We start from the raw sequence: 24332 nt of genomic DNA, 5'->3' as shown, positions 1-24332 counted from the left end.
CCCTTATTGTCAATCAGGCTTGGTGATTCCGGAGGTACAGCTCCGCTGTCAAAAGAAAAGCAAAACAACCACACAGCAACCAAACAAAGCACACCACTGCAAACCAAATAATAACCCAGTTAACTAATTATACAAATACACCCTGTACCTCACTTTCAAGCCTGTGACAGGTTCGGTACTATACATTGAATACCATGATAGAAACGTGGAACCAATACATCTGTTCTTCAAAATGAAGTTTTGAGCAAGTTCTTTTTAAAGAAAGCTCTTTCTGAAAGCATGTTTAGAATCTGAAATATACAATATATATGTACTATTAGGGCTTTTGTTCATAAAAGCAATTTGTGGGAACAGTTCAACTGTCAATACTCCATTTGTTTGTGCCGCTGTGTCTAATTGTTCTAACCTTTTTTTGCAGGCTCTGAGGACACTTCTAGTTGAAACTTAAAAGCAATATCCAATAATCACCATGTTCAGTACTATCACACTAGTCATTTTTGTAACAATACATACTGTGTACAGTAACAGTATTAGTGACTATGTTAAGATTGTGGAAAAGTCATTGTCTATGTTTTGGATTATGCTACAACGTATATAATCTCACCTGGACTTTCGTCACCTTTGGAAGTCTCCAGAGGTTTTGTGTTTTGTCTGTGTTTCTGAAATAGTGCCTAATGACTTACTTGACATGACTTTTTTCTGTTTTAGATCCTACAGATCTTCCCTAAACCAGTAGAGCAGGTCCTATGGTGTCACACACTAAGGAATGTAACCTGCCAACCGCAAGGTTTAGTGCAGCCAGCAGCATACCTTTACTGAAAACTGAACACAACTCTATTGTACATTGTATTGTTGTAAAATAGGATTCAATCAATCTACTTGTGAAATGGATTTGGAACCAATGACCCTTCACTGTGAGATAAACTACATCTAACCCATGTGCACTGTCAGTGTCATGCCAAGTCAGACTGCAGGATAAGTTTGCAACTAACAAGTTTGCAACTTTTATGTACTGACATAGCTTAGACAATGTAACACCTTTTCACTGAAAGTTGTTTATGACAGTATTACACTCTGTAAGGTGAAGACATAATAATTGACTGACTGTAGTGTAAGGCTGGGTGTCACCTTGCCCCCACCACTCATATGCTAAAATCTGGAGTTGCTGGACAGAGTTTCTACTTGATGGCTCTCACATCTCATTGTGTAACTTACTGTAGCATTGCTAGTCATATGTTGATAAGTATTGTAAATATGCAGATTGGGAGAGAAAACTATAAATCTGACAATAAATGACAATAAATGACAACACATCACCAGGCTTAGGTCTCAATCATGTCTCTCTCAGCTCTGAAGGCTGGAGGACCATCTTTTATAGGGCACAAGAATGTAAACATAGATAGTGACAATTAGGCAGTAATGATGTTACAACAATCAAAGAGAAAGAAATTCACAGCTCCCCGCTATTGACCACTCTCAGGGCAGAGAGGGATCATAGTTGGAGCTCTCCTTGTAGTCATCACAAGGGACGTTTACCCAGTACTTTCTCCTGACGCCAAACATCTATTCAACCTGACACATAGACACAATCTACACTTGTTAGTAGCAAACATATTAACTAGTATCCAATGACTAGTTCTATTGATTAGGGAAAGTTCTATTGATTGGTGAATAACGTAAGTACACAGGATATTCTCCACAGTACCCTCTGTCACCAAGCAGGTAACCATCAAAATCTCCCATGATAATACGAGGATACAGTTTGCATTTTCAGTTGCAATAGGAGGAAACAAAATATACATTATAATAGGATATATATATATAGAAATTCACCAAGAGCAAATCTAGCGGTCAGTGTACACTCACAAAATATTTGCGAATCATTCACAGACCCAGGACACTTCCACGTTGCTGATGATGTGGGTTGGAGTATGAAGCTGCAGTTGCTGTATTGTGAAGTATCTTTCATTTAGAATGCTAATGCTACTATTTAGGTGCTACATTTACTGGTCAGGGCCTCTTGCTAGAGACAGGCAGGAGCCAGAGAGTAGAGAGTATTGGGCAACACACTGATGAGTTCTGTCAGGTATGACCTGTCAAGAATACAAATATGCGGACCACATGCTGTGCCCTGTAAGGAAAATGTATATGGAAACTATATTTGACCCACTATACTGCATTGTATATAAGGCCTTCTGTAACTCATGGCCTCACTCATGTGACCACTTTGCCTGGACTGGTTTAAATGATCCAAGCTCACTCTAATAAACCAAGTCAACCCTTTTAAAATGTTGTCCATCTTTCCAGCCATCATGACATCATCCCAACACTTCCTATTCACATAATCTCCTTAATTTACTGATGGAGCTGTGATAGGAATTTAAGTGCCATCTATGTAGCCAATCACACCTGGAAATCCTAAAATATATCAAATTAACTGATTAGTGCATCAAGTCTCAAATCAATACTACATAAATAAATGAATGCTTAAACTGGCAACTGCAATTCTATGGAATTCTTTTTTGATGTGTCTTGTGGGTCAGTGATTGGGAAACAGTACAAAACTATTCAGAAAACATTTCAGTGCAAGAGTCAGAACAAGAGTCACATTTCTAACAGTACGACAGACCCGGCCCAAGCCCGGCCTTGGAAATATGCTCAGCGTCAGTAATGTTATGTGGAGAACTCCCGTTGACAAAAAACAAGTGCATCACAAATAATTTGTTCCAAACTGAGAGCATGTCCATGATGAGTCATATGAACAATATGAGGGATGAGAATAGTGTTCAAATGAATGATTGATTTGTGCAGAAAAAACACTAATGGATAATTATCAGGAAATTATCAAACATATAAGTGGCGTCTGATCAACTCATGTCCTGCTTCTGCAGCCGAGTCCTCCTCTTCTCCTCCAGCTCATTCTGGATCTTATAGATCTCCTCGGCTAACAGGTGGTAGTACTCATCCTGGGACCGAGAGAGGAGGTATGCATTAGGGAGTATTTCCCCTCTCTAATATTATCACTCTACCTGTCTGTGCAACACCAAGACTCATTCATGTGATTGAGTGTGTCTGTGTGTGTGTGTGTCTGAGTGTGTGCGCCCGAGTGTGTGCGTACATGTGTTCTTACCCTGCTGTAGGCCAACTTGTACATGTGATTGAATGCATGTGTGTATGTGTGGTAATAGTATTCCTACCCTGCTGTTGGCTGACTCATACATGTCCCCCTCCACCTTCCTGGCGTAGGCCACCAGGTTCTCCATGCGCCGGTCCTTCAGCGCAGCCGGGTCCGGGGTGGGGAAGATGGCCTGCACACTGCTCACCCAACACACGCACAAACACAGAGAGACACATATAAGCCAAGTGGACACGGGTGTCCTCACCTGACCACACCTCCAACACTGCCTGGTCAGGGAGCGAGGCCAGGTTAATTACCTCAGTGGTGCACGAGCGGTGTGTCTTGCCAGTCTGACAATAAGAGTTATCTTGTACACAACGCTTTTACTGTATTTTTCTACATCTTTGATGTATTCTGGCTGTGAGGCAACTCGCAGACAGCAGCGCTGTAGGTCAACACTGCTATAGAAATGCGCACTTTGATTCAAAATCTCTTTGGGTGCTGTTGGTTGACGTGTTCACCGTTCACGTTTGTGCAGACTGTAGCGTGTGTTTTTTCATTCAGAAACGGTGCGTGTCTGGTGCAGTGAGGGCGGACTCACAGCTTATGGACGAGGTGGTTGCGCAGGTCCTGGGTGATGTCCTCATGCCAGGACTTCCTCATGCCCGCTGCTGAAGGAGGCGTTGCCGTGGGCATGGAGCCCAGACTGCCCACCCCACTGTCATTCATCAAACTGAAGGGAGGGAGAAGGGAGAGAGAGGGAGGGAGGGGGAGAGAGACAGGGGTAGAGAAGGAAAACAGAGGAGGGTGGCGAGGGAGAAAAGCAGAAAAGAGAGAACGTGAGTTATGGTGCGAGCCCAAAGCCAAGATAGATAACAGAGATGATGACTAGCCGATTCAAGGGAGAGGAGGGTATGTGTGTGTGTGTGTGTGACCTCTGTGAGTTCATGCTGTTGTGCAGCATGGCGTCTGGGAGCAGGTTGGACTGTTGGTTGGGCTGCTGCACCCCACCATTCACTCCCATGGGGTTCCCTCCTGGTGGACAAACACACACAGAGCAGACCCACAGCGGTCACAACACAGCTCCTGCTGGCTTCCACTTCTGTGGAGAACTAGTTATACAAAATAGCATGCACATTTAAATCATGCTAAAATAAAACTATTCACTACATGACTGAAATGTACTCAAACAAACTACATATGAAATAGGTCTTCCATCACATTTGGTCCCGAAAACAACCAATCACGTGGGTGATCCAAAACATATAGGCAAGAGTGATTATGTCAAACTCTTGATACCTGACAACAACATACCACTCTAAAGCAAAGCTGTGACAAGCTCTCCTAATTCAAAACAAGATTGAATTACTCCTGTGTGGTAATCAGTGACTCAGAGCCTTTTGCAACAGCCAGCACATTTGCGCTGAGCGTGCAAGTGTCGAGGCTCTCCCTTCTGCCAACTCACCCATGGTGTTGAGGGACCTCATGCCAGGCTGGCCAGGCAGGCCCTGGTTGGCCATGTTGCCCTGGGGGGGCTGCTGAGGCATCTGGTTGCCCTGGTAGGTGAGGCCCAGGGCTGCGTAGGCCCGCTCTATGGAACTGGGGTCGATCTGGCTGGGGGGGTTCAAGTTGGGGGTGCTGGGCTGGCCCCCAGGTACGATTCCGAGGGAGCCCAGGCTTAGTCCCCCGTCCCCCCCTGGTCCTGGGGGGGGCTGGCCTACCCCCTGCATGCTGGCCATCCTCCTCCTCAGCATCTGGGCCTGCTGGAGGCGGTGCTGCAGCTGCTGCTCCCTCAGCTTGTGCTTGATGTTGAGGCAGAAGGGCACAGGGCACTTGTTCTCCTGGCAGTGCTTGGCGTGGTAGCAGCACAGGGCGATCAGCTGCTTGCAGATGGGGCAGCCACCGTTGGTCTTGCGCTTGCAGCCCTTGGTGTGCTGCACCACGCGCTTCATCTTCGGGCAGGACGGCAGCGAGCATTTGGTGTTGCGGCACTGGCAGGCGTGGACCAGGGACTGGATGCAGCGCTGGATGCTGAGGCGCCGGCTCTCCTGGGGCGACTTGGACGCCTCGCCGCCCTGGCTGTTGCTGTCGTCGTCCAGGCCCAGGCCCCACTTCACCATCTGGTGCTCGTGGCCCTTGGCGTTGTAGCAGATGATGCAGAGGTCAAAGTCCTGGAGGAGGGGAGGACAGGTTTGTAAACCGGGGGTTGTTTTACGGCGAGGCGCAACCAACAGGCTGCTGTCTGTGTGCATCTGTATAAGTGAGTGTGTGTGAAAGAGAGAGAATGTGAACACAGTGTTTGCTCGCTCCATCCCTCCCTCCTTCTTCCATCCATCCCACCCTCCATCCCCCCCTCCCTCATCCTCCTCACCTCGCAGACGGTGCAGTGCCAGCGTGTCTCCACGTGGTGCTTGCACTCGTTGCAGGTGTAGACGAAGCGGTCCTGGCCCTGGTTGTGCAGCTCCACCAGCATGCACATGGAGCTCCACTTGCAGCGCCGCAGCGAGCTGAACTCCCAGTGCTTGTCCCGCGCCAGCGTCAGGAAGGCGTCGCGGCCGTCCATCAGGTCGCAGGTCAGCAGGGGGTCGGGGTCCATGATGGGGGGCAGGGTGTTGACGCTGGGGCCCGCGTGCAGGTGGATGACGAAGAACACCTGGGGGGGGAGGAAGAGGAGAGAGAAGGGGAGGTGAAAGAAAAGGAAAAAGCTGGAACTAAAAAACCTTACAAACGGGTGCTGAAGAGCTGTGTCCATGTCAAGTCCAAAACAAGTGCCCTGTTACGGCTCAAACCCCCTCGCCCCCTTAGTAGCAGGAGAGCCTGAGGCCCCTACCTCCTTGTGCTTCTCCAGGGTGGCGTACAGCTTCTGGGAGAGGTCATTGGCCACGTTGGGCATCCCCGGCTTCTTCTTACTGGCCCGGCTCACGCTGCTCTTGTTCTTATTGGTCTTCTTGTTGTTCTTCTTCTTGGCGTTCTTGGTGTCGCCCTGGGTTCCCTGGGGAAGGGTCAATCGCTCTGTTTAGCGCCCGAGGGCTACTTGCACTTGTTGTGCAGACAGGAGACTCAGCAACCCATAGTTAAGACAAGACGACGCCGCCATATACATTTGTGAGACATCAAAACAAATACTTAATTACAAGTATTATTATTTAACCTTTTAGGAATCCTGTTAAATTTGCCTGAAAACGCCTAAACAGCATACCCAAAGTAAATTGAAAGCTGTTCTTGAACCATTTGGAGTACACTCTGAAGTTATTTCTCCTGATGTCAGGACCCCTGTCAGTCCTACTAGTGTTGAGTAATAGAAGCTTGAACACAAGGAAAGTGAAAGTTTCTATTTCCGCCTATATTTTGTTTTGAAAACAGAGGCCTGAAGAGGCCTAGAGGTGGTATGTATTAGCTGGAAGACAGAATTGGACCACAGCTTGAAGCCTAACCCAGCCTAACTAATTATTAAATACACATCCACACCACTCCCTGTTACTGCCAAATCATTTGAACACCATTGTGCGATGCTAACTGATCCTATCAAAGCATGCTTAATTGTTCTTTATCGCCCACCAGGCCCGCTAGCCGACTTTGTGGAGGAGCTGGACATGCTCCTCAGCGTCCTCCCGGATGATGGAACCCCCCTGATAGTCCTTGGGGACTTCAACATCCACCTCCAAGGAACTCAGGCCGTCGACTTCTTGTCTCTCCTGACCTCCTTCGACCTGACGTTGCTGAGCACACCGGCGACCCACAAAGCAGGCAAACAGCTAGACCTCATCCTGACACGTAACTGTATCACTGACTTAACCTCTGTAACCCCACTGCATATTTCTGATCACTACTTTATCCAATTCTCTATCTCTCTCCCTCCAACTCCTTCTACCTCCCCTCCCCTTGTAACTTTCCGGCGCAACCTCCGCTCCCTATCCCCCTCCCATTTCTCCTCTATTGTAACATCCTCCCTCCCCCCCATTGACGAGTTCTCGTCCCACCCCACTAACACTGCCACTGACACCTTGTTAACCACTTTAACTGCATCACTTGACTCTCTCTGTCCCCTGTCAACCAGGCCTGCACGATCTTCTCCCTCCTGCCCGTGGCTTACGGATGTTATCCGTGAAGAACGGTCCACCCTTCGGGCAGCTGAGAGGAGATGGCGCAAGTCCAAAGGCGGTCCGGACCTTGATAAGTATCACTCCCTCCTCAAATCCTTCTCTTCTCACATAACTGGTGCTAAAACCCTCTACTTTCTGAACAAAATTAACTCTGCTTCAAACCCCCACAAACTTTTTTCTACCTTCTCCACGCTTCTTAACCCACCTCCCCCACCCCCTCCCTCCACCCTGACAGCAGACGACTTCTCCTCCTTCTTTGAGAAAAAAGTCGCTGACATTAGCAGTCGGTTCCCTAAGCCCACCTGTCCTACCCTCTCACCCTCCATGACTGACCCGACTAAATGTCTAAACTCTTTTTCTCCCCTGTCTGAGGCAGAGATCTCTGACCTCATTCTCTCTCATCGCCCCACCTCCTGTCCCCTTGATCCTATACCCTCCCCTCTCTTTCAAGCCATCTCCCCCTCCATCATAACTTTTCTTCTCCATGTCCTAAACTCCTCTCTTACCTCTGGCACCTTCCCCTCGGCCAGAGTTACCCCTCTACCCAAAAAACCCTCCCTTAACCCAGCTATCACTCCAGAACTACAGACCAGTATCACTGCTACATTCTTTTCAAAAACAATTGAACGCACTGTATCTAACCAACTGTCAAACTTTTTCTCTCAGAACAACATCAAGACTGGCCACTCCACAGAAACTGCCCTCCTGTCAGTCACCTCTGCCCTCCAGTCTGCCAGAGCGGCTTCAAGGTCATCCGTCATCATTCTGCTGGACCTTTCTGCAGCATTTGATACGGTTAACCATCAGATCCTGCTCGCCCGACTCTCTGGGATGGGCATCACTGGCATTGCACTTCAGTGGATCTCATCCTACCTGTCCAGAAGGTCCTACCAGGTCTCCTGGGGAGGCAAAGTGTCTGGCCCCCGCCAGCTCTCCACTGGTGTCCCAGAGGGCTCCGTCCTTGGCCCCCTCCTCTTCTCCCTGTACACCACCTCACTTGGACCGTTCATCACCTCCCATGGCTTCTCCTACCACTGCTATGCTGATGACACGCAGCTGTACCTGTCGTTCCCCCCGACTGATCCGGGGATCTCCGCTAGGATTGAGGCCTGCCTCACAGACATCTCCGCCTGGATGACCAAGCACCCCCTCCAGCTGAACCTTGCCAAAACAGAACTTCTCATCATCCCGGCTAAACCCTCCATCTCCCACGATCTCTCAATCACCCTGGGATCTGCGACGGTGACCCCTTCATCCTCTGCCAGGAACCTTGGGGTTACCATGGACGACGAGCTCTCCCTCACGGCCCACATTGCTGCGGTCTCCCGGTCGTGTAGATTCACCCTCTACAACATCCGGAAGATCAGGAGATACCTGTCTGAGCACTCCACCCAGCTGCTAGTCCAAGCACTTGTCCTCTCCAAGTTGGACTATTGCAACTCGCTGCTCGCTGGTCTCCCAGCATGTGCAACCCGCCCTCTTCAGAAGATTCAGAACGCAGCGGCCCGCCTGGTCTACAATCTACCCAGACGCTCCCATGTTACCCCGCTCCTCATCTCTCTCCACTGGCTACCTATCATGGCCAGTATCAGATTCAAGACCCTGGTATTGACCTTCCGAGCAGTGAACGGGACTGCACCCGTCTACATCAAGTCTCTCCTGCAGCCCTACACCCCCACCCGTCACCTACGGTCTTCTTCAGACAACCGCCTGGTGGTCCCACCGCTCAAGACCGCCCGGTCCCAACACAAGCTCTTCTCCTGTCTGGCCCCCCAGTGGTGGAATCAACTCCCCACTTCCATCAGAGACACTGACTGTCTCTCCACCTTCAAGAAAAGGCTCAAGACGCACTTGTTCCGGGAGTACAACGGTACTTAGGAATGGTTCGCTTGACCCGATGTTAGTTTCCTCAAGGATCACAATGACTCTTGCTTAGAGACTTGTTGCTCTTGTGGTTAGTGGTAACTGACTTAAATTGTTGTACTCGCTGTGATATAGTTTTATTATTGTTGCTTGCTTTTTTTCCACAGGTACACTTGCACTTATAGCAGCTCATGTTGTTTAATTGTAACTTGTTTAACTACATGCTCTTATGGTTCTTCCCTTTGGCACTTATTTTGGTTGTTCACAATGTGTGCTTCATGTTTTGGCTACTCGCAATGTTTTGTGGCTATCTCGTTGTTATGATCAGTGACCTATGCACTTTGTAAAGCTCTCTCTTGGAAGTCGCTTTGGATAAAAGCGTCTGCTAAATGAATAAATGTAAATGTAACCCAATTCAAATCAAAAGTCAAACATAATACCACAATATATTCATATTTGACACGTTTTTATAAGAGTACATCCAGGCGTTTTCTAAAAGGGCCTTTTGGAGACTCTAGAATGACCCTTTGTAACCAAGGTCAAATACTTAGGATAAAAAGGTATTATTTTTCATAATTGTTATCTCTAATGAAAGGTGGTACTTAGAACTATCATATATAATAGCTAAATCCCTCATTAGTATTACTGAAACACAAAAACTGAAGCATGAACACATTGGAGTGCTTTATCTGATTCCCAGGATTGGCGCACAAAGAACACTGATTCTGTCAACCATGCGCAATATACTTTTATTTTGAAGGCTTCACAGATACATAGCAAATGGGGTATTAGCATTTACAGCTAGCCCTCAGCTACAAGGCTAAGAAGCTAATTTCAGAGCCTGTCAAAGCCAGTTTGAGAAATGTTTTTAGAACGAGTGTGTGTGTTTGTGTGTGTGTGTGTGTGTGGGGGGGGGGGGGGGCAGGGAGGGGGCAGGACGCAGAGACCTAGTTGGTTTAGAGGGCTGTCAACGGGGCATGGAAGCTCTTATTGGGTCAAACAAGGTGTCAATCGAAAGGGCAGAGTGTAGCGGCCATTTTAAGACCATCCACTCGTAAGTACTCAAACCACATCTCCTCCTTTGATGCGTGAGAGACTGAAATAAAAATAATTGGCGAAGGAAGAATGAAGCAACAAGATCGTGGCTATGTATGGATATAATTAATTGTTTGGACAACTACTCGACATGGTTAGATACTTTGGACCTTTGGGAATGTAAGCAGATGAGGTTTTGATGGGTTATTCCCTTACAAAAAAGATGTATATTAAAGTATACTATAAGTATACTAAAATATGGCAAAAGGGTTGCATTATGCATTTGAAGGTTATACTGTCAAACTGACTGAAGAACGAAATAACGACGTGAAAAACTGAAGATAGCGTGGCTCATTGGCTGGTCAATTCCCATGATGCAAGGCGGTAAATAGTGTTAAAATTGGCTGCTAAGTTTGCCGTTTGTTCGAAATACAAATGTAAGTTCATGAATTTCGTTTTTCAAAAAACCCACCAGGAGCACCGACAACGTCGGCAAACCTTCGCCTGGCCTCATTCTTTTTATTAATGTCTTTGTACAAATACAGAGACGTATCGTACAGGACTGGATATGCAGCCACACAGGCGATTAGTTTCTCCTCCATCTTAAAAACTGAAAGCTAGAAATGTTTACCATGGTTGCTACGTTACGAGAAACAAGAAAACACTGCGATTGGCCATCCGTGCGAAAATCGCTCCTCATTTGCATAAAGTTGAGAAAATCTCAACTCGATCGTGTCGCTACCCACAATGCACCACGCAAGCGATTCGCCTGGCTCCATTGAAAATGAATGGAAAACATTTTGTCGCTCGCATCACGTCGCTGCAGTGTAAACGCACCGTATCGCGTCGTGTCGCTACCCACAATGCCCCACGCAAGCGATTCGCCTGGCTCCATTGAAAATGAATGGAAAACATTTTGTCGCTCGCATCACGTCGCTGCAGTGTAAACGCACCGTATCGTGTCGTGTCGCTACCCACAATGCCCCACGCAAGCGATTCGCCTGGCTCCATTGAAAACGAATGGAAAACATGTTGTTGCTCGCATCGCGTCGCTGCAGTGTAAACGCACCGTAACTTTGCAAGGGCCCCCGTTCTCGCTAAGTGACTTATAATCTGAGGGGCTCCTAAACATTATAATATATTAGTAAGTAATAGTAAAATTATTAATTATTATATTATTTAAAAAACTTAGCCGTGGCAGCCAGCCACGGCTAAATTTCTGTCGCCACGGTATCAGAAATACGGCCATACAAAAGGCCGTCTATCAGCAGAGTGCATGTCGGAGAATAGCACGGACACGCGCTTCACACCGCGGGCACGTGCGCCACTCGGCGTTAAAGGGAGAGAAAGAAAAAAGAGACTGCCGCTGTCCGGAGGATAACTAGCCAGTTGAGATTGCGTGTGGGCGTCCTTGAGAACTTTAAGTCGTATAACTTATGTTGTCAGTTCATTTTAGCCTGTTGTTGTATTAGTCTATAGTTCGTGCAAATATAAATTAAGTTAACTGGTGATTTTCGTTGTTTGCATTCTTCACCTGCTAGCTAAATTGCACTTGGCTGTTGATTTGATAGCGATTGCTGAACGCCCTTGCTCACGTTTGTATTTTAGGTGCCTTATTATGCTGAAGCAGTTACATGGCATTAAGATAATGTAATTAATAGTGAGTTTATTGTTAATACTTGCTAGAGAATGTTTAGCCAATATGTCAAGATCAAATTAAGCAGACAGTTCCGTTTTTTTTGGGGGGGGGGACAGGCCTGCCCCCACTGCTAAAAAAAATCCTAGCGGAAACACTGCCAAGGTATACTTTTAAGTACTATGGGAAGTATACTTTATGAACTGAAAGTGCACTACACAGGTTACTTTAGAGTATTCCAAGGTATACTTTTAAATACTTTAGGAAGTATACTTTATGAACTGAAAGTGCACTACAAAGGCTACTTTAGAGTATTCCAAAGTATACTTTGAAGTACTTTAGGAAGTATACTTGATGTACTGAAAGTGCACTACACAGGCTACTTTAGAGTATTCAAAAGTAAACCTTGAAATACACTATAAGTGTACTTTAAAGTGTACTAAGTGACCTAAAAAGTGGGCCAATTCAGTTTACTTAGTACAAAAATAGTATATAAATAAGTAAAAAAATAGTATATAAATAAGTACACTGCTAGTATACTTTAACTAACATGATAATAGTATACTTTTTATACTAAGTATACTTACAAAATAAACTTGAAGTACACTTCTTTTTTGTAAGGGTTTGCATATCTGGACCATTCCGAAGTAATGGTAGGTAAGTACAACTTTGTATACTTACAAAATAAACTTGAAGTACACTTCTTTTTTGTAAGGGTTTGCATATCTGGACCATTCCGAAGTAATGGTAGGTAAGTACAACTTTTTCCTCTGGCTTTGTTGATATATTGGTCACCGGACAAAGACGTTGACTGTACTTGCTGTTGCGACTTGATCTTGAAATGGTTTATTTCAATGGAAGCACAAGAATCGTAGCTTTCCAATGATGTACAACATGTGTAGCAGTCTAAAAAATATATTCATTAACATTTAGTGCGTAGTAACTGGGGGAGGAGGGGGCAGCGTTTCCGAAAATCAGGTTAAAAAATTATTAAACTATGTATCAATTTATATAAATCCCCCTGTTTCTCCCTCCACCCACCAGGGTCCCTCCCAGGGTCCCTCCATCCCTCCCAGGGTCCCTCCCTCCCAGGATCCTTCCCTCCCAGGATCCCTCCCTCCCAGGGTCCCTCCCTCCCAGGGTCCCTCCCTCCCAGGGTCCCTCCCTCCCAGGGTCCCTCCCTCCCTCCCAGGATCCCTCCCTCCCAGGGTCCCTCCATCCCTCCCAGGATCCCTCCCTCCCAGGGTCCCTCCCTCCCTCCCAGGGTCCCTCCCTCCCTCCCAGGGTCCCTCCCTGCCAGGATCCCTCCCTCCCAGGGTCCCTCCCAGGGTCCCTCCATCCCTCCCAGGATCCCTCCCTCCCAGGGTCCCTCCCTCCTCCTCACCTCAGGGGTGTCACAGGAGGCTGTGTGCTCCTCCTTCTTGCGCTCCTCCTCCTCCTGCTCCAGCTCCTTGATGCTCTCCTCCAGCACGTTGGGCCAGAAGTCGCCCTCGAAGTACGGCAGCTCGTTGGCACTGGTGATGCAGTCGTCCGTCGCCTGTTTGAAGATGTCCTGCACACACACACACACATCAATGGTTTATTTATTTATAAAAAAAGAGAGCATATTTGCTTTTAATTCTAATTTGTTTTTATTTGTGCCCAAGACTTTGGATCTGTGACTGAGTACAGATTTTCGTTTTTATGCTTTTGTTTAACAGCAACAATTAAGTATGAAAGGAAAGCCGGGGGAGGAAGAGAGAGACACAGAGACATGCAGCAAAGAACCTAGGGCGGATTTGAACCCAGGTCGCTGCGGTGGTAAGGGCTCCCCTCGGTGACCCCTCCCCCTCGGCCACACACCTTGTAGTCGTGCAGGATCCTCTCAGCTAAGGCCTTGTCCAGCATCTTCTTGCACCACTTCTGCAGTCGTTTGGACTTTGGGATCTTCTGGTCCATGGGGTGACAGTGGAAGATGTAGTCGTCACCCTCGCTGGGGGGACACGCCCAGATGTGACCCGTCACGTACCTGGAGGGGGTACATTGTTAGCTGGCGTTCGTTTTGATTCTTTTCATTTGATTACATGTAATAAAATAAAAACATTCAGGACCCTATTTTAACAATCTGAAACGCAAGTATCAACGCAAAACGCAAGTAACTTTGTGGGCGGGACTCCGGCGCTGTTGCTATTATACCGGCGGAATAAATGAACCCTCCGCCCAACGCAAATCTAAAATGGGTTGGTCTGAAGTAGCTACATTACTCATAGGTGTGGTTTGGGCATTACGTGCAATAAACCAGAGCGTCAGAGCGTCATCTCTCATTCCCTTTAAGAGCAGGCGCGCTTGTTCCATGGCGGATTGCTATTATAACGGCGGTTTTTCCAGGCGCACGTAGGGTTGCAAAGGGGCGGAAAGTTTCCAGTAAATTTCCGGAAAGTTTCCGGAAAGTTTCCACGGGAATTTTGGCTCGGGAATTTTGAAGAAAAGAAAAAAAACGTGCCAAAGTTTTTTTTTGCAAAAGCATATAACAGGGAACTTCAATGTAGTTGAGAACAAGACTATGCACGCCTAGCTCAGCTGGACCCTGAATGCAGCTGGTTGGGAACATTGTCTGCCTACAACAAAAACCTAAATGTAAAACGTTCTGTTGTTTTTGAACGTCTTTGTCATCAGTGTTGCGTCTGAACGTTTCAGCCCTATGCCTGGCAAGTGTGAGAGCTCTGAATTGCGTAGAGGCCACGAGCGGTATTGCAGACAGAGATTTCAATTATAGCTGGCAACATATTGAAATATTTTTGGAGCTGTGAACTTAAACATTTTGAACTATGAACTGAACTAGTTCATGTAGAAAGTGAACTTTCCCAACACTGTTTGTCATTACCTAGCATATTGATTACTTGGTAAACTGAAGCCATGTTCATTTAAATACCAGTGTTAGTCTACCATACAGTAGACTAACACTTTTTACAGCAGTGAGAGTAGGATGTATCTATGTCCACACAAAAGTTGTATTATAAATGTTTGCATGCATGTCTGCTTATGACATGGTAAATACAGTTAAATTACCCCCAAATTTCCAGTTTATTCCTGTTAATTCCCGTTAATTCCTGTGGAAAGTTTCCAACTTTGAATATTCCCGGAATTTTGCAACCCTAGGCGCACGCCAGGAGCGGTTCACAGCCGAGGAGACCGACGTTCTCGTCAGTGCCATAAAAGATAGAGAAGTGACATTTTATGGGGATGGGAGAAGAAACCCACCCATATTAGCTTCGGTTAAACAGGCGTGGGAGGAAATTGCCACAATTGTTACAAATCAAGTTCACATACATAGAGATTTCTCAAGAAAATCTTTTCAATCATTGACATGAAAGAAATTTAACACAGTCATACAATAAATCAAAAGCTTTTCAAGAAGAAGACCCTGCGCCAGCAGTGCGCACGGGCTAAGCATGCGCCTTTAAAATAGCATCTGAATAACGAGCCACTGACTTTAGACTGTTTTTCCTGGTCTGTGGCGGAATTGTTTTCTGAAACTGCAAAATAGCACCGGAACACGCCTCCTTTCACTGAACCGCCCCCGGGAGCGCAAATGTATTCCCTAATTTACCGACGTGCGTCTGTGAAGGGAAAAGTCCGCTGTGCGTTGAGTGCGAAATAGGAATGATACATGCGTCGGTGTACAAAGTCAATTGCGCTGGGTGCAAGATAGGACCCTCATTGTCCATATTTGAGAGGGTCTGTGTGTGTGTGGCTCTGAACACCTACCCCAGTTTCTTGACATACTCCAGGTAGCCAATCAGGATCTCGTGGTAGACGGCCGTCCTCAACCCGCGGGGCTTAAAGAAGTGGATACTGTCCAGGTACGATATGTACACCCGCCTGGAGGGAGGGAGCAGAGGGGGAGAGAGAGGTGGTCAGGGGTACCGTGTCTCAAAAACAGCCAGTAGAAATACAGTATCCTGGTGTGTGTTTTTTTAATGCGGGTGGAGTCTATGGGTCCTGACTTTTGACAAGGACGTCTCATGTCACGTATCGTGTCTAGATTCATAGTGGAACGGACCGCTTGCACAAGACAAGCGTGAGAAAGAGGCTGCAATCCAATCTGAGCTTCTGCATTTGGGTCGCGGCGGGCCTGAGGGGGCGACCAGAGGGGGCGGGCCTGAGGGGGCGGGCCTGAGGGGGCGGGCCTGAGGGGGTGACCAGAGGGGGCGGGCCTGAGGGGCAGGACTGAGGGGGCGGGCCTGAGGGGGCGACCAGAGGGGGCGGGCCTGAGGGGGCGGGCCTGAGGGGCCGGGCCTGAGGGGGCGGGCCTGAGGGGCGTACCTGGTGTTGGGGAAGGAGCACTCAGAGCCATACTCCTGGACGTGCATGCCGAAGAAACACACGTCCACGCCGTCGATCTCCTCAAAGGCAAAAAGTGCTTTGGTTCTGTAGGGGAAGCTCTCCATCATCTCCCCAGAGTCCACAAACCTGGTGGTGAGGAACACGCTGTCAACACATGGTTCTTCCACACAAATAAAAAGTACATATAAATGTAGCACATCTAAATGTGCAGCGACAGTTTTTGTATCGCCATTGTGTCTGTTATTTATATACCATTTGAAAAACTAAATAGAAGTACTGTGCAAAAGACTTCAGTACAAATAAATTGAAGAATTGAAGACAATGAAAAGAGAAAAAATAATCTCAGCCCTTTTATACTGCAGTAGAAATACTGAAAAAAAGCTATATTTACGATCAAATTTGTGTAACAAAAAGACTCTTGCACAGCACTGTGTAATAAATTAATGAATAAAAATGCTATATATAAAAACTTAACAAATGCTATTTTTCATGCTAACTGCTTGCATGTTGACAAACAGAACACGTCAAACACACGCGTGTCTCCTCCGTGGTGTGTTACCTGGTCCTCATGCCCGGCTTCACCTCCACCGTCTTGTCGGAGCTGGCCACCACCCGCACGAACACCTCCCCCGCCTCCGGGTGGTTCTGCCTCTTCAGGTACTTGTTCACCCGGTCCTCGATGTACATACCCAGCCGTGTGGTCTGCAACCCTGGGGTGAGGGAGGGGCACACACACGGGCACACACACGGGCACGCACACACACACATCGAACAAGGATTAGAATGATCATCATGCTTCGTTTGTGAGTCTCATCTCACAGAAGGAAGGTTGTTGTTATTTGACGGAGGCTCTGACTTACTCTTGGCTGCAAACTTGTTCTCCTTTCTCATCTTGTCCGACTTCTTCAGACAGTTGTCACAGATGAAGCTGGGGAGACCACAGGACAGACCACAGGAGAGACCACAGGAGAGACCACAGAAGAACCGTCAAAACCCTTCAGCTTACTCATCTTTCAAACGCAGATCCGAGTCGGCTAAATTGAGGATCGCAAGACTAAGATGGAGGATGAGAAAGAGAGAGAGAGAGAGTGAGAGAAAGTGAGAGTGGGAGAAGGAGAGAGAGGGAGGGAGAAGAAATGAGAGAGAGGGAGGGAGAAGAAAAGTGAGAAGAGAGAGAGAGGTAGAAGAAAAGAGAGAGGGGGAAAGAGACAAAAAGAGAGAGAGGGAGAAGAAAAGAGAGAGAAGAGAGAGGGAGAAGAAAAGAGAGCAAAGAGAGTGAGAAGAAAAGATAGAGAAAAGAGAGAGAGGGAGAAGAAAAGAGAGAGAAGAGAGAGAGAGGGAAGAAAAGATAGAGAAAAGTACGGTGGCCCTGAAGTGCAAATCACACCCACTAACATGAGTGCATCCCCCAAATGAAAACACTCCCCCCCGAATACGAGTCAACTCCCCCCAAATAGGATGACGTGCTTACCTCCCCCCAATACAAAGGTACGCTCCCCCAAATGGGAAACAACATTACATTAACTCAAAAACACATTACATTAACTCAAAACGGAAATGGTTGGTACTGGTACTACACTTAGTCGCTGAATGGATGCAGTAACTAACAAGAAATAAGAAATTGATCGACAGAAGTACAAAATGCAATAGCCTGACAGAGTTACGTGCACCAGGACATTTATTTGGGTATCGAAGCATGTAGCAAATAGTAGGCTACTTATGCAAAAGCATAAATTGCGTGTTAAACGTAAACATCGATAGCCAAACTATCCTGGTCCACGTAACTCTGTCATTATAATGAACTTGATCGTTTTGGTTGGAAGGAAAGAAGAAACATTTGTGTTAACAATTCAGAGTCATGACTTGCACTACTTTTTATTTTAATCAGGGTCATTCCTATGAAATAATCTTAGATATGCTGTTAACGTTTCACAATATTAAAATAAGTAGCCTATGCGCACGCTAAAAACGCAGTTGAAGGAAGCAGAACCTTTCAGAAGAAAAAACTAATAGTCCACGACAGAAGAACGAAATGCCACAATGACAGAGTTACGTGGACCAGGATAGTTGTTTGGCTATCAATTTTTACGTTTAACACGCAATTTATACTTTTGCATAAGTAGCCTACTATTTGCTACATTCTTCGATAGCCAAACAAATGTCCTGGTGCACGTAACTCTGTCAGGCTATTGCATTTTGTACTTCTGTCGATCAATTTCTTATTTCTTGTTAGTTAGCCTACTGCATCCAATCAGCGACGAAGTGTAGTACCAACCCTTTCCGTTTTGAGTTAATGTAATGTGTTTTTGAGTTAATGTAATGTTGTTTCCCATTTGGGGGAACGTGTCTTTGTATTGGGGGGAGGTGAGCACGTCATCCTATTTGGGGGAAGTTGATTGGTATTTGGGGGGAGTGTTTTCATTTGGGGAATGCACTCATATTAGTGGGTGTGATTTGCACTTCAGGGCCACCGTAGAAAAGAGAGAGAGGGAGAAGAAAAGAGAGAGAAGAGAGAGAGGGAGAAGAAAAGAGAGAAGAGAGAGGGAGGGAGAAGAAAAGAGAGAGAGGGTGGCACTAACCCAGACGGCCAGATTACATCATTGTGCAGCACGCAGATCTGGTGCATCTTCCTTCCACAGTCCTTACATTCAACAAACCTGGAGGAGGGAGGAGAGGAGGGAGGAGAGGAGGGAGAAATGAGATAGGAGAAGGAGGTGAGAGTAGAGGAGGGGGAGGGTAAGAGAGGGAGCGAGAGAGAGGGAGGAGGAGAGAGAGAGAACATCCACTAGGGCTCCGCCCATCCACATGCCCAGGAGTCTGCCTGACCACACTCACGGCTCAGGGTCCAACATGTCGTTCTTCTTCTTCTCAAACTGGTCTTTACAAATCATCCTGGAGGCAGAGAGGACCAGAGAGGGACTTAGTACAGCAGATGACCAGAGCATGAAGCCCACCATGGGAACAACAGCCCCAGAACTGGGTCTGATAAGTACTGTAAATATGCTACTTGAAGTCCCAACAACCAGGTAGAGGTGACAGGAGCAGGGTAGAGGTGACAGGTAGAGGTGACAGGTAGAGATGACAGGAGCAGGGTAGAGGTGACAGGTAGAGGTGACAGGAGCAGGGTAGAGGTGACAGGTAGAGGTGACAGGTAGAGGTGACAGGAGCAGGGTAGAGGTGACAGGTAGAGGTGACAGGTAGAGATGACAGGAGCAGGGTAGAGGTGACAGGTAGAGGTGACAGGAGCAGGGTAGAGGTGACAGGTAGAGGTGACTGGAGCAGGGTAGAGGTGACAGGTAGAGGTGACAGGTAGAGGTGACAGGAGCAGGGTAGAGGTGACAGATAGAGGTGACAGGTACAGATGACAGGAGCAGGGTAGAGGTGACAGGTAGAGGTGACAGGTAGAGGTGACGGGAGCAGGGTTGAGGTGACAGATAGAGGTGACAGGTACAGGTGACAGGAGCAGGGTAGAGGTGACAGGTAGAGGTGACAGGAGCAGGGTAGAGGTGACAGGTAGAGGTGACAGGTAGAGGTGACAGGAGCAGGGTAGAGGTGACAGGAGCGAGGAGAGGTGACAGGTAGAGGTGACATGTAGAGGTGACAGGAGCAGGATAGAGGTGACAGGTAGAGGTGACAGGGCTGTCCTGGCTGTGTCACAGGAGGGAGGGATGGGGGGAGGGGTCCTTTATAAGCACATGGTGTTGGTTCATCTATCTCAGCTGTTGAGGGACAGGTCCTCTGTGGCCTCAACTCAACCCCCCCTCCCTCCCTCCCTCCCCTCCCCTCCCCTCCCCTCCCCTCCCCTCCCCTCCCCTCCCCTCCCCTCCCCTCTCCCCTCCTCTCCCCAGGTCTCACCTGTTCTGGTAGCTGTAGTAGGTACCGTCCCTGGAGATGGAGCAGAGCTGTTTGCTATAGCAGCACAGGGTCTGGGGCGAAAACTCATACTGGGGGGTAAGGGGCACACGGACACACACACACACCCACACACACGGACACAGTTAGAACATAGCTAGGATTAGGGGTGAAGGCATGTTTGGCTACTGATGCATCTAAGCTATTGGTTCTTCCTACGGCTGAAATGTACACACATGCCTTCCACACCATCAGCAAGTCTCTCAAACGTTTACAGTCCCTCCCTCCCCCCCATGCTCCCCCCTCCCTCCTCACGTTCCGCCCGCAGCAGTAGCCCATGCCCTGCATGACGGGGTCGATCTCCTGCTCGAACACCTCGGCCAGCTTTGAGCAGTATTTGTAGAAGTGCGACGTCTTGCGGTTGTACAGCCAGGCGTTGTTGAACATGAGCCAGATGTCGTCCACGTACTGCCAGGGCTCCTGGTACTGGCCCGTGTCCAGCTTCCTCTTGATGCTGGACAGGTCCATGGGGGTCTTCACAATGTCAAAGTAGTCCTGGTGGGGGAGGGGGGGTGGGATGAATACAGTGAAGGGGAAATGACCCACACCTAGGGGTCCAGGATCTATGTCATGCATGTCTGCGTGTATGGAAGTGTGTGTCGGTGCACATGGGTATCTGTGTGTGTATCTAAGCCTGTGTGTGTGTGTGTGTGTGTGTGTGTGCGTGTGTGTCCTCACCGGGATGCCCAGCAGCATGGGGTCCACAGGCTGTCTGAAGGGCAGGGACTCAGGGTCCTGGCGGTACAGAGCCTCCAGGGTGGGCATGAGGGCCTGCCGCAGCTCCGCAGGCTTGAAGACTTGAGGGGGGGTGAGAAAGATACAGAGGTGGGGAGGAAGAAAAGAGGGTTGAGAGGAAGTGGTTGCAAGAAAGGATAGATGGTGGAGAGAAAGAGAGAGAGAGAGAGAGAGAGAGAGAGAGAGAGAGAGAGAGAGAGAGAGAGAGAGAGAGAGAGAGAGAGGAGACATTATATGAAGGAATGGGGATGGAGGGGTTAACACATTCAAAATGTATTGTTATACATTCATATGTATATATAACTAAAAGGATAAAACAGCTGCATTTCCAGAGATCCAATGAGATCGGTCTGGAGAGAGAGGGATGAGGAGGGCCGACTTACTCTTCTTCTTACTCTGAGCACTGGTGGGGGAGCTGTGCGTGCCTGAAGACCCCGACCCCTCCTCTTCCTCGCTGGCCGTCCCCGACGAGGACGATGTGTCCATTGGCTCGCCCTTATACCAGTCGCCCAAGGGCTTCTCCTTCTTAATGTGACAGGACAACGGAACAAGAAATCGTTTAGTCACTTAACTGTACTGTTACGGCGTAGCTGTTTGACGATACGAAATCAGTCTGCATTCACAGTAAGTTTAGTTAAGTCAATCAATGAGGGTTGCTGAACTGGAAGTGACAGTTTAAATTCTATAAAGTAACTTGTATGCCACCCTGCCAACTTCCACACCAAACTCCCTAAATTTCTTCTGTGTGGGGCGCCCCGGTAGCTCACTGGGTAGGACACGTACCATATGGGCTGAGGCCCACAGCCAGCTGCCCAGGTTCGGTTCCAGCTCAGGATATTTCTGCATGTCTCACTCTCCCCTATATTTTTCCTGTCTCTGTCCAAATAAAGCCATAAAAGGCGAATTATATCTTTAAAAAACTTGACTTCTTTATGATGATGGTTTCCATAATTTTTGAATAAAAGGTTCATCAGGGTTTCCCGCAGAAAATGTGTTAGTTAAGGTGGTAGGGTGAGGTTTGCTTTGATAACTAGAGAGGGTACAATTTCTGGGGAAATTGTAGGGTGTTCAGATGGGTCCGTGTATTAACTGTAACTTTTACAACTGATATTTCTGTATATTTTATATAAAATTAGGGCTGTGAAATGATAAAAAATGTTAATCAAATTAATCATAGGTTTCTGTGGATTAATCATGATTAATCACATATTACCGATTTTCAAAATTGTTGTCATTAGTGTGAGTCTTTGACTTTGCGGTGCTTTGATGCTCGAGTCCCCCGTTGCCACTCGCAAAACTTCGGTGAACCCCTCATCCTCAACAATATTAATCGGTCTACAGCTTTTTGCAATCCATTTGGCACCTGTGCTAGTCAACTTGTCACAGGCAGTCTTAGTGAGGGCCCTACGCTGTTCAGTGAGGGTGGCGCATTACTTGAACTCCCCTCGCCGACCAACGCATGCTTCGCGTTGAGGTGGTAGCTACTTTAGGCTGGTATTGCTTTGGTGAAACAATAACGTCTTCTCGCAGAGTGTGCATATCACTTTGGTTTTATTGAATGTTCCATCTTTGTTTTTTGGAACACAAACTTCCCATAAGGTCCTCAGGTTCATCAGAATTATCCATGTTGTTTGTTTGTTTGGATAGCAGCTGCCGTCTGACTGCATTAGAGCAGCGACAAGTGCAGATTGGGTGGATTTGTGGATATTACGTTAATGCGTTAAACAAAAATAACGAATTAATCCTGTAATTTAATCATAACGTGTTAACGCGTTATTTTTCACAGCTCTAATAAAAATGCATACTTATTATTTATGAAGATTGCATAGATTTAAAAGCATACATTTGTTGCTGCTCATTTACAATTCAGAATACAAAAAGTGAAGTGCAGAAGAAACGGTTGTCTTCTCATGTCCCCTGCAAGAGGGAATAGTGATAAGCTATAGCAGCCTCAGTTGAAAAGTTGGATCAAACGAAGATATTGGGCAATCCGGTGTAAAAATTGTTCTAACCTCTATGACTTAAAGATCCCATGACATGCTGTCTTTGGATGCTTTTATATAGGCCTTAGTGGTCCCCTAATACTGTATCGGAAGTTTCTTTCCCGAAATTCAGCCTTGGTGCAGAATTACAGCCACTACGAGCAGTCCCACAATGAGCTTTCCTCAGGACGTGCTGTTTCTGTAGCTTTAAATTCTATGAGGAAGAAAGAGGGGGGGGGGGGCTAACTGCCATGCTTCGGTCGTTTGCAAGCCATGATGTCTCGAGGAAAACCAATATCGCGCTCGCACGGTCGTAGCTCATTTTTTCATTGGTGGGCCAAATTATCTGTGCGGGCAAAGCAGAGAAAAGGGAGGTAACCTTCACTCTTATGGCGTCATAAAACCAGCATTTTCAAAACCGAGCGTTTCAGCTTTTATTTTCTCAAAGGCGGAGAAGAATACCCAGGGCTTGGTTTACACCTTTCTAGCCACTGAGGTACCAAAGGCAGGCTAGGGGAACTCATATTAATGTTAAATAACCTCCTAAAGTAAACATTTAATGTTATGGGACCTTTAAGCCCCATATATTTTTGTTCCCTAGTTATCTTGTCTATGTCAACTTCTATTTTATTGTACTCTATTTTAGTTTTCTGAACTATGCTAACTTGTTCCTGTAAACCAACCACTAAATAATTAGCTTCTCTAACATTAAAAAATGTCATTTTGATTAGTCTCACCAGCATAACGCCTGGGACCATGGGCGGATCTACAAGGGGGCAAGGGGGGGCAGCTGCCCCCACTCTAGAGCCTTGCCCCCCCCAGCTGCCCCCCTAACTTTGGTGATCCAAAAACAGACCGCCACTATGTCCACAAACTTCTCAAAACATTGAACTGAACAATACATTTACCGAAAGTGAACAATTACATTTTTTATTTTAAATGCATTCTCAGCCCCCTGCCCCTAAAATACTTAGCTACGTCCCTGCATCAAACGTGCAGAGCGGTGTTCACACAGTCTGGCTCGCACACAACGAGTCTGCTGCGGTGCGGTGGCATTGCATCCCGGCAAAGACTGGAGCGACTGAGCTGCGCCTCCGAGCCTCTAAAGGTGAAGTCAGTTTCCCCAAGTGAAGTTTAAACGCACATGTTTAACTTAAAGTTACATTTGTAATGAATGTAATGCTAAACACAATTCAGCATCAGCAAAAACAGTGAGTCTATTACGTCCCTCGTGATCCCGTGATCACGAGATCCGTAATCCGATTACGTGATCCGTAATCCCTCGTGATTAAGAGCACTCACAACAAGGCCATGTACAGAGTAGATAAGCGTAAAACGTAGAACGTAGGGTGCTGAGCTGCCCGCTACGGAGGCTGCTGGACTGTCCTGCGAGGACACGGCGGAGGGGATGACCGACACTGCCCACGATGGCCAAGAGCTTGCCCCGCATCTGTATCTTCTACCATCTGATTGATGGTGAAGATAATGTAATACATTGTTACTTTGTCTATGAAACAAGAGTACCACTATTCTTTGTGGCAATTTGTGTAAAGGTAAAGACTAACATTCTCAGCAACCAGTTCAAATGAAATGACTGAAAAGTAATTTTGCATTGGGATGGG

The 24332-nt window shown here is 47.1% G+C and overlaps 1 protein-coding gene across 1 annotated transcript; it reads right to left on the bottom strand.

Moving 5' to 3' along the window:
- Positions 1–1332: 1332 nt before the first annotated feature.
- LOC134037368 (histone acetyltransferase p300-like) lies at positions 1333–23352 on the bottom strand. The gene is made up of 19 exons (XM_062482597.1): positions 21112–23352; positions 20672–20790; positions 20249–20488; positions 19937–20025; positions 18917–18973; positions 18661–18738; positions 16942–17009; positions 16641–16791; positions 16061–16207; positions 15503–15616; positions 13598–13763; positions 13140–13307; positions 5949–6110; positions 5490–5771; positions 4584–5289; positions 4054–4153; positions 3720–3851; positions 3198–3315; positions 1333–2966 (listed from the first exon to the last, which is right to left on the bottom strand). Exons 1-19 carry the CDS (start codon positions 21212–21214, stop codon positions 2868–2870), a joined length of 3099 nt encoding a protein of 1032 aa, XP_062338581.1. The 5' UTR covers positions 21215–23352; the 3' UTR covers positions 1333–2867.
- Between the last annotated feature and the right edge of the window lie 980 nt (positions 23353–24332).

The sequence above is a fragment of the Osmerus eperlanus genome, chromosome 2 (genome assembly GCF_963692335.1).
Source record: "Osmerus eperlanus chromosome 2, fOsmEpe2.1, whole genome shotgun sequence".
In the NCBI taxonomy this organism is placed as follows: domain Eukaryota; kingdom Metazoa; phylum Chordata; class Actinopteri; order Osmeriformes; family Osmeridae; genus Osmerus; species Osmerus eperlanus.
This window is presented reverse-complemented; position numbering and strand designations above follow the sequence as displayed.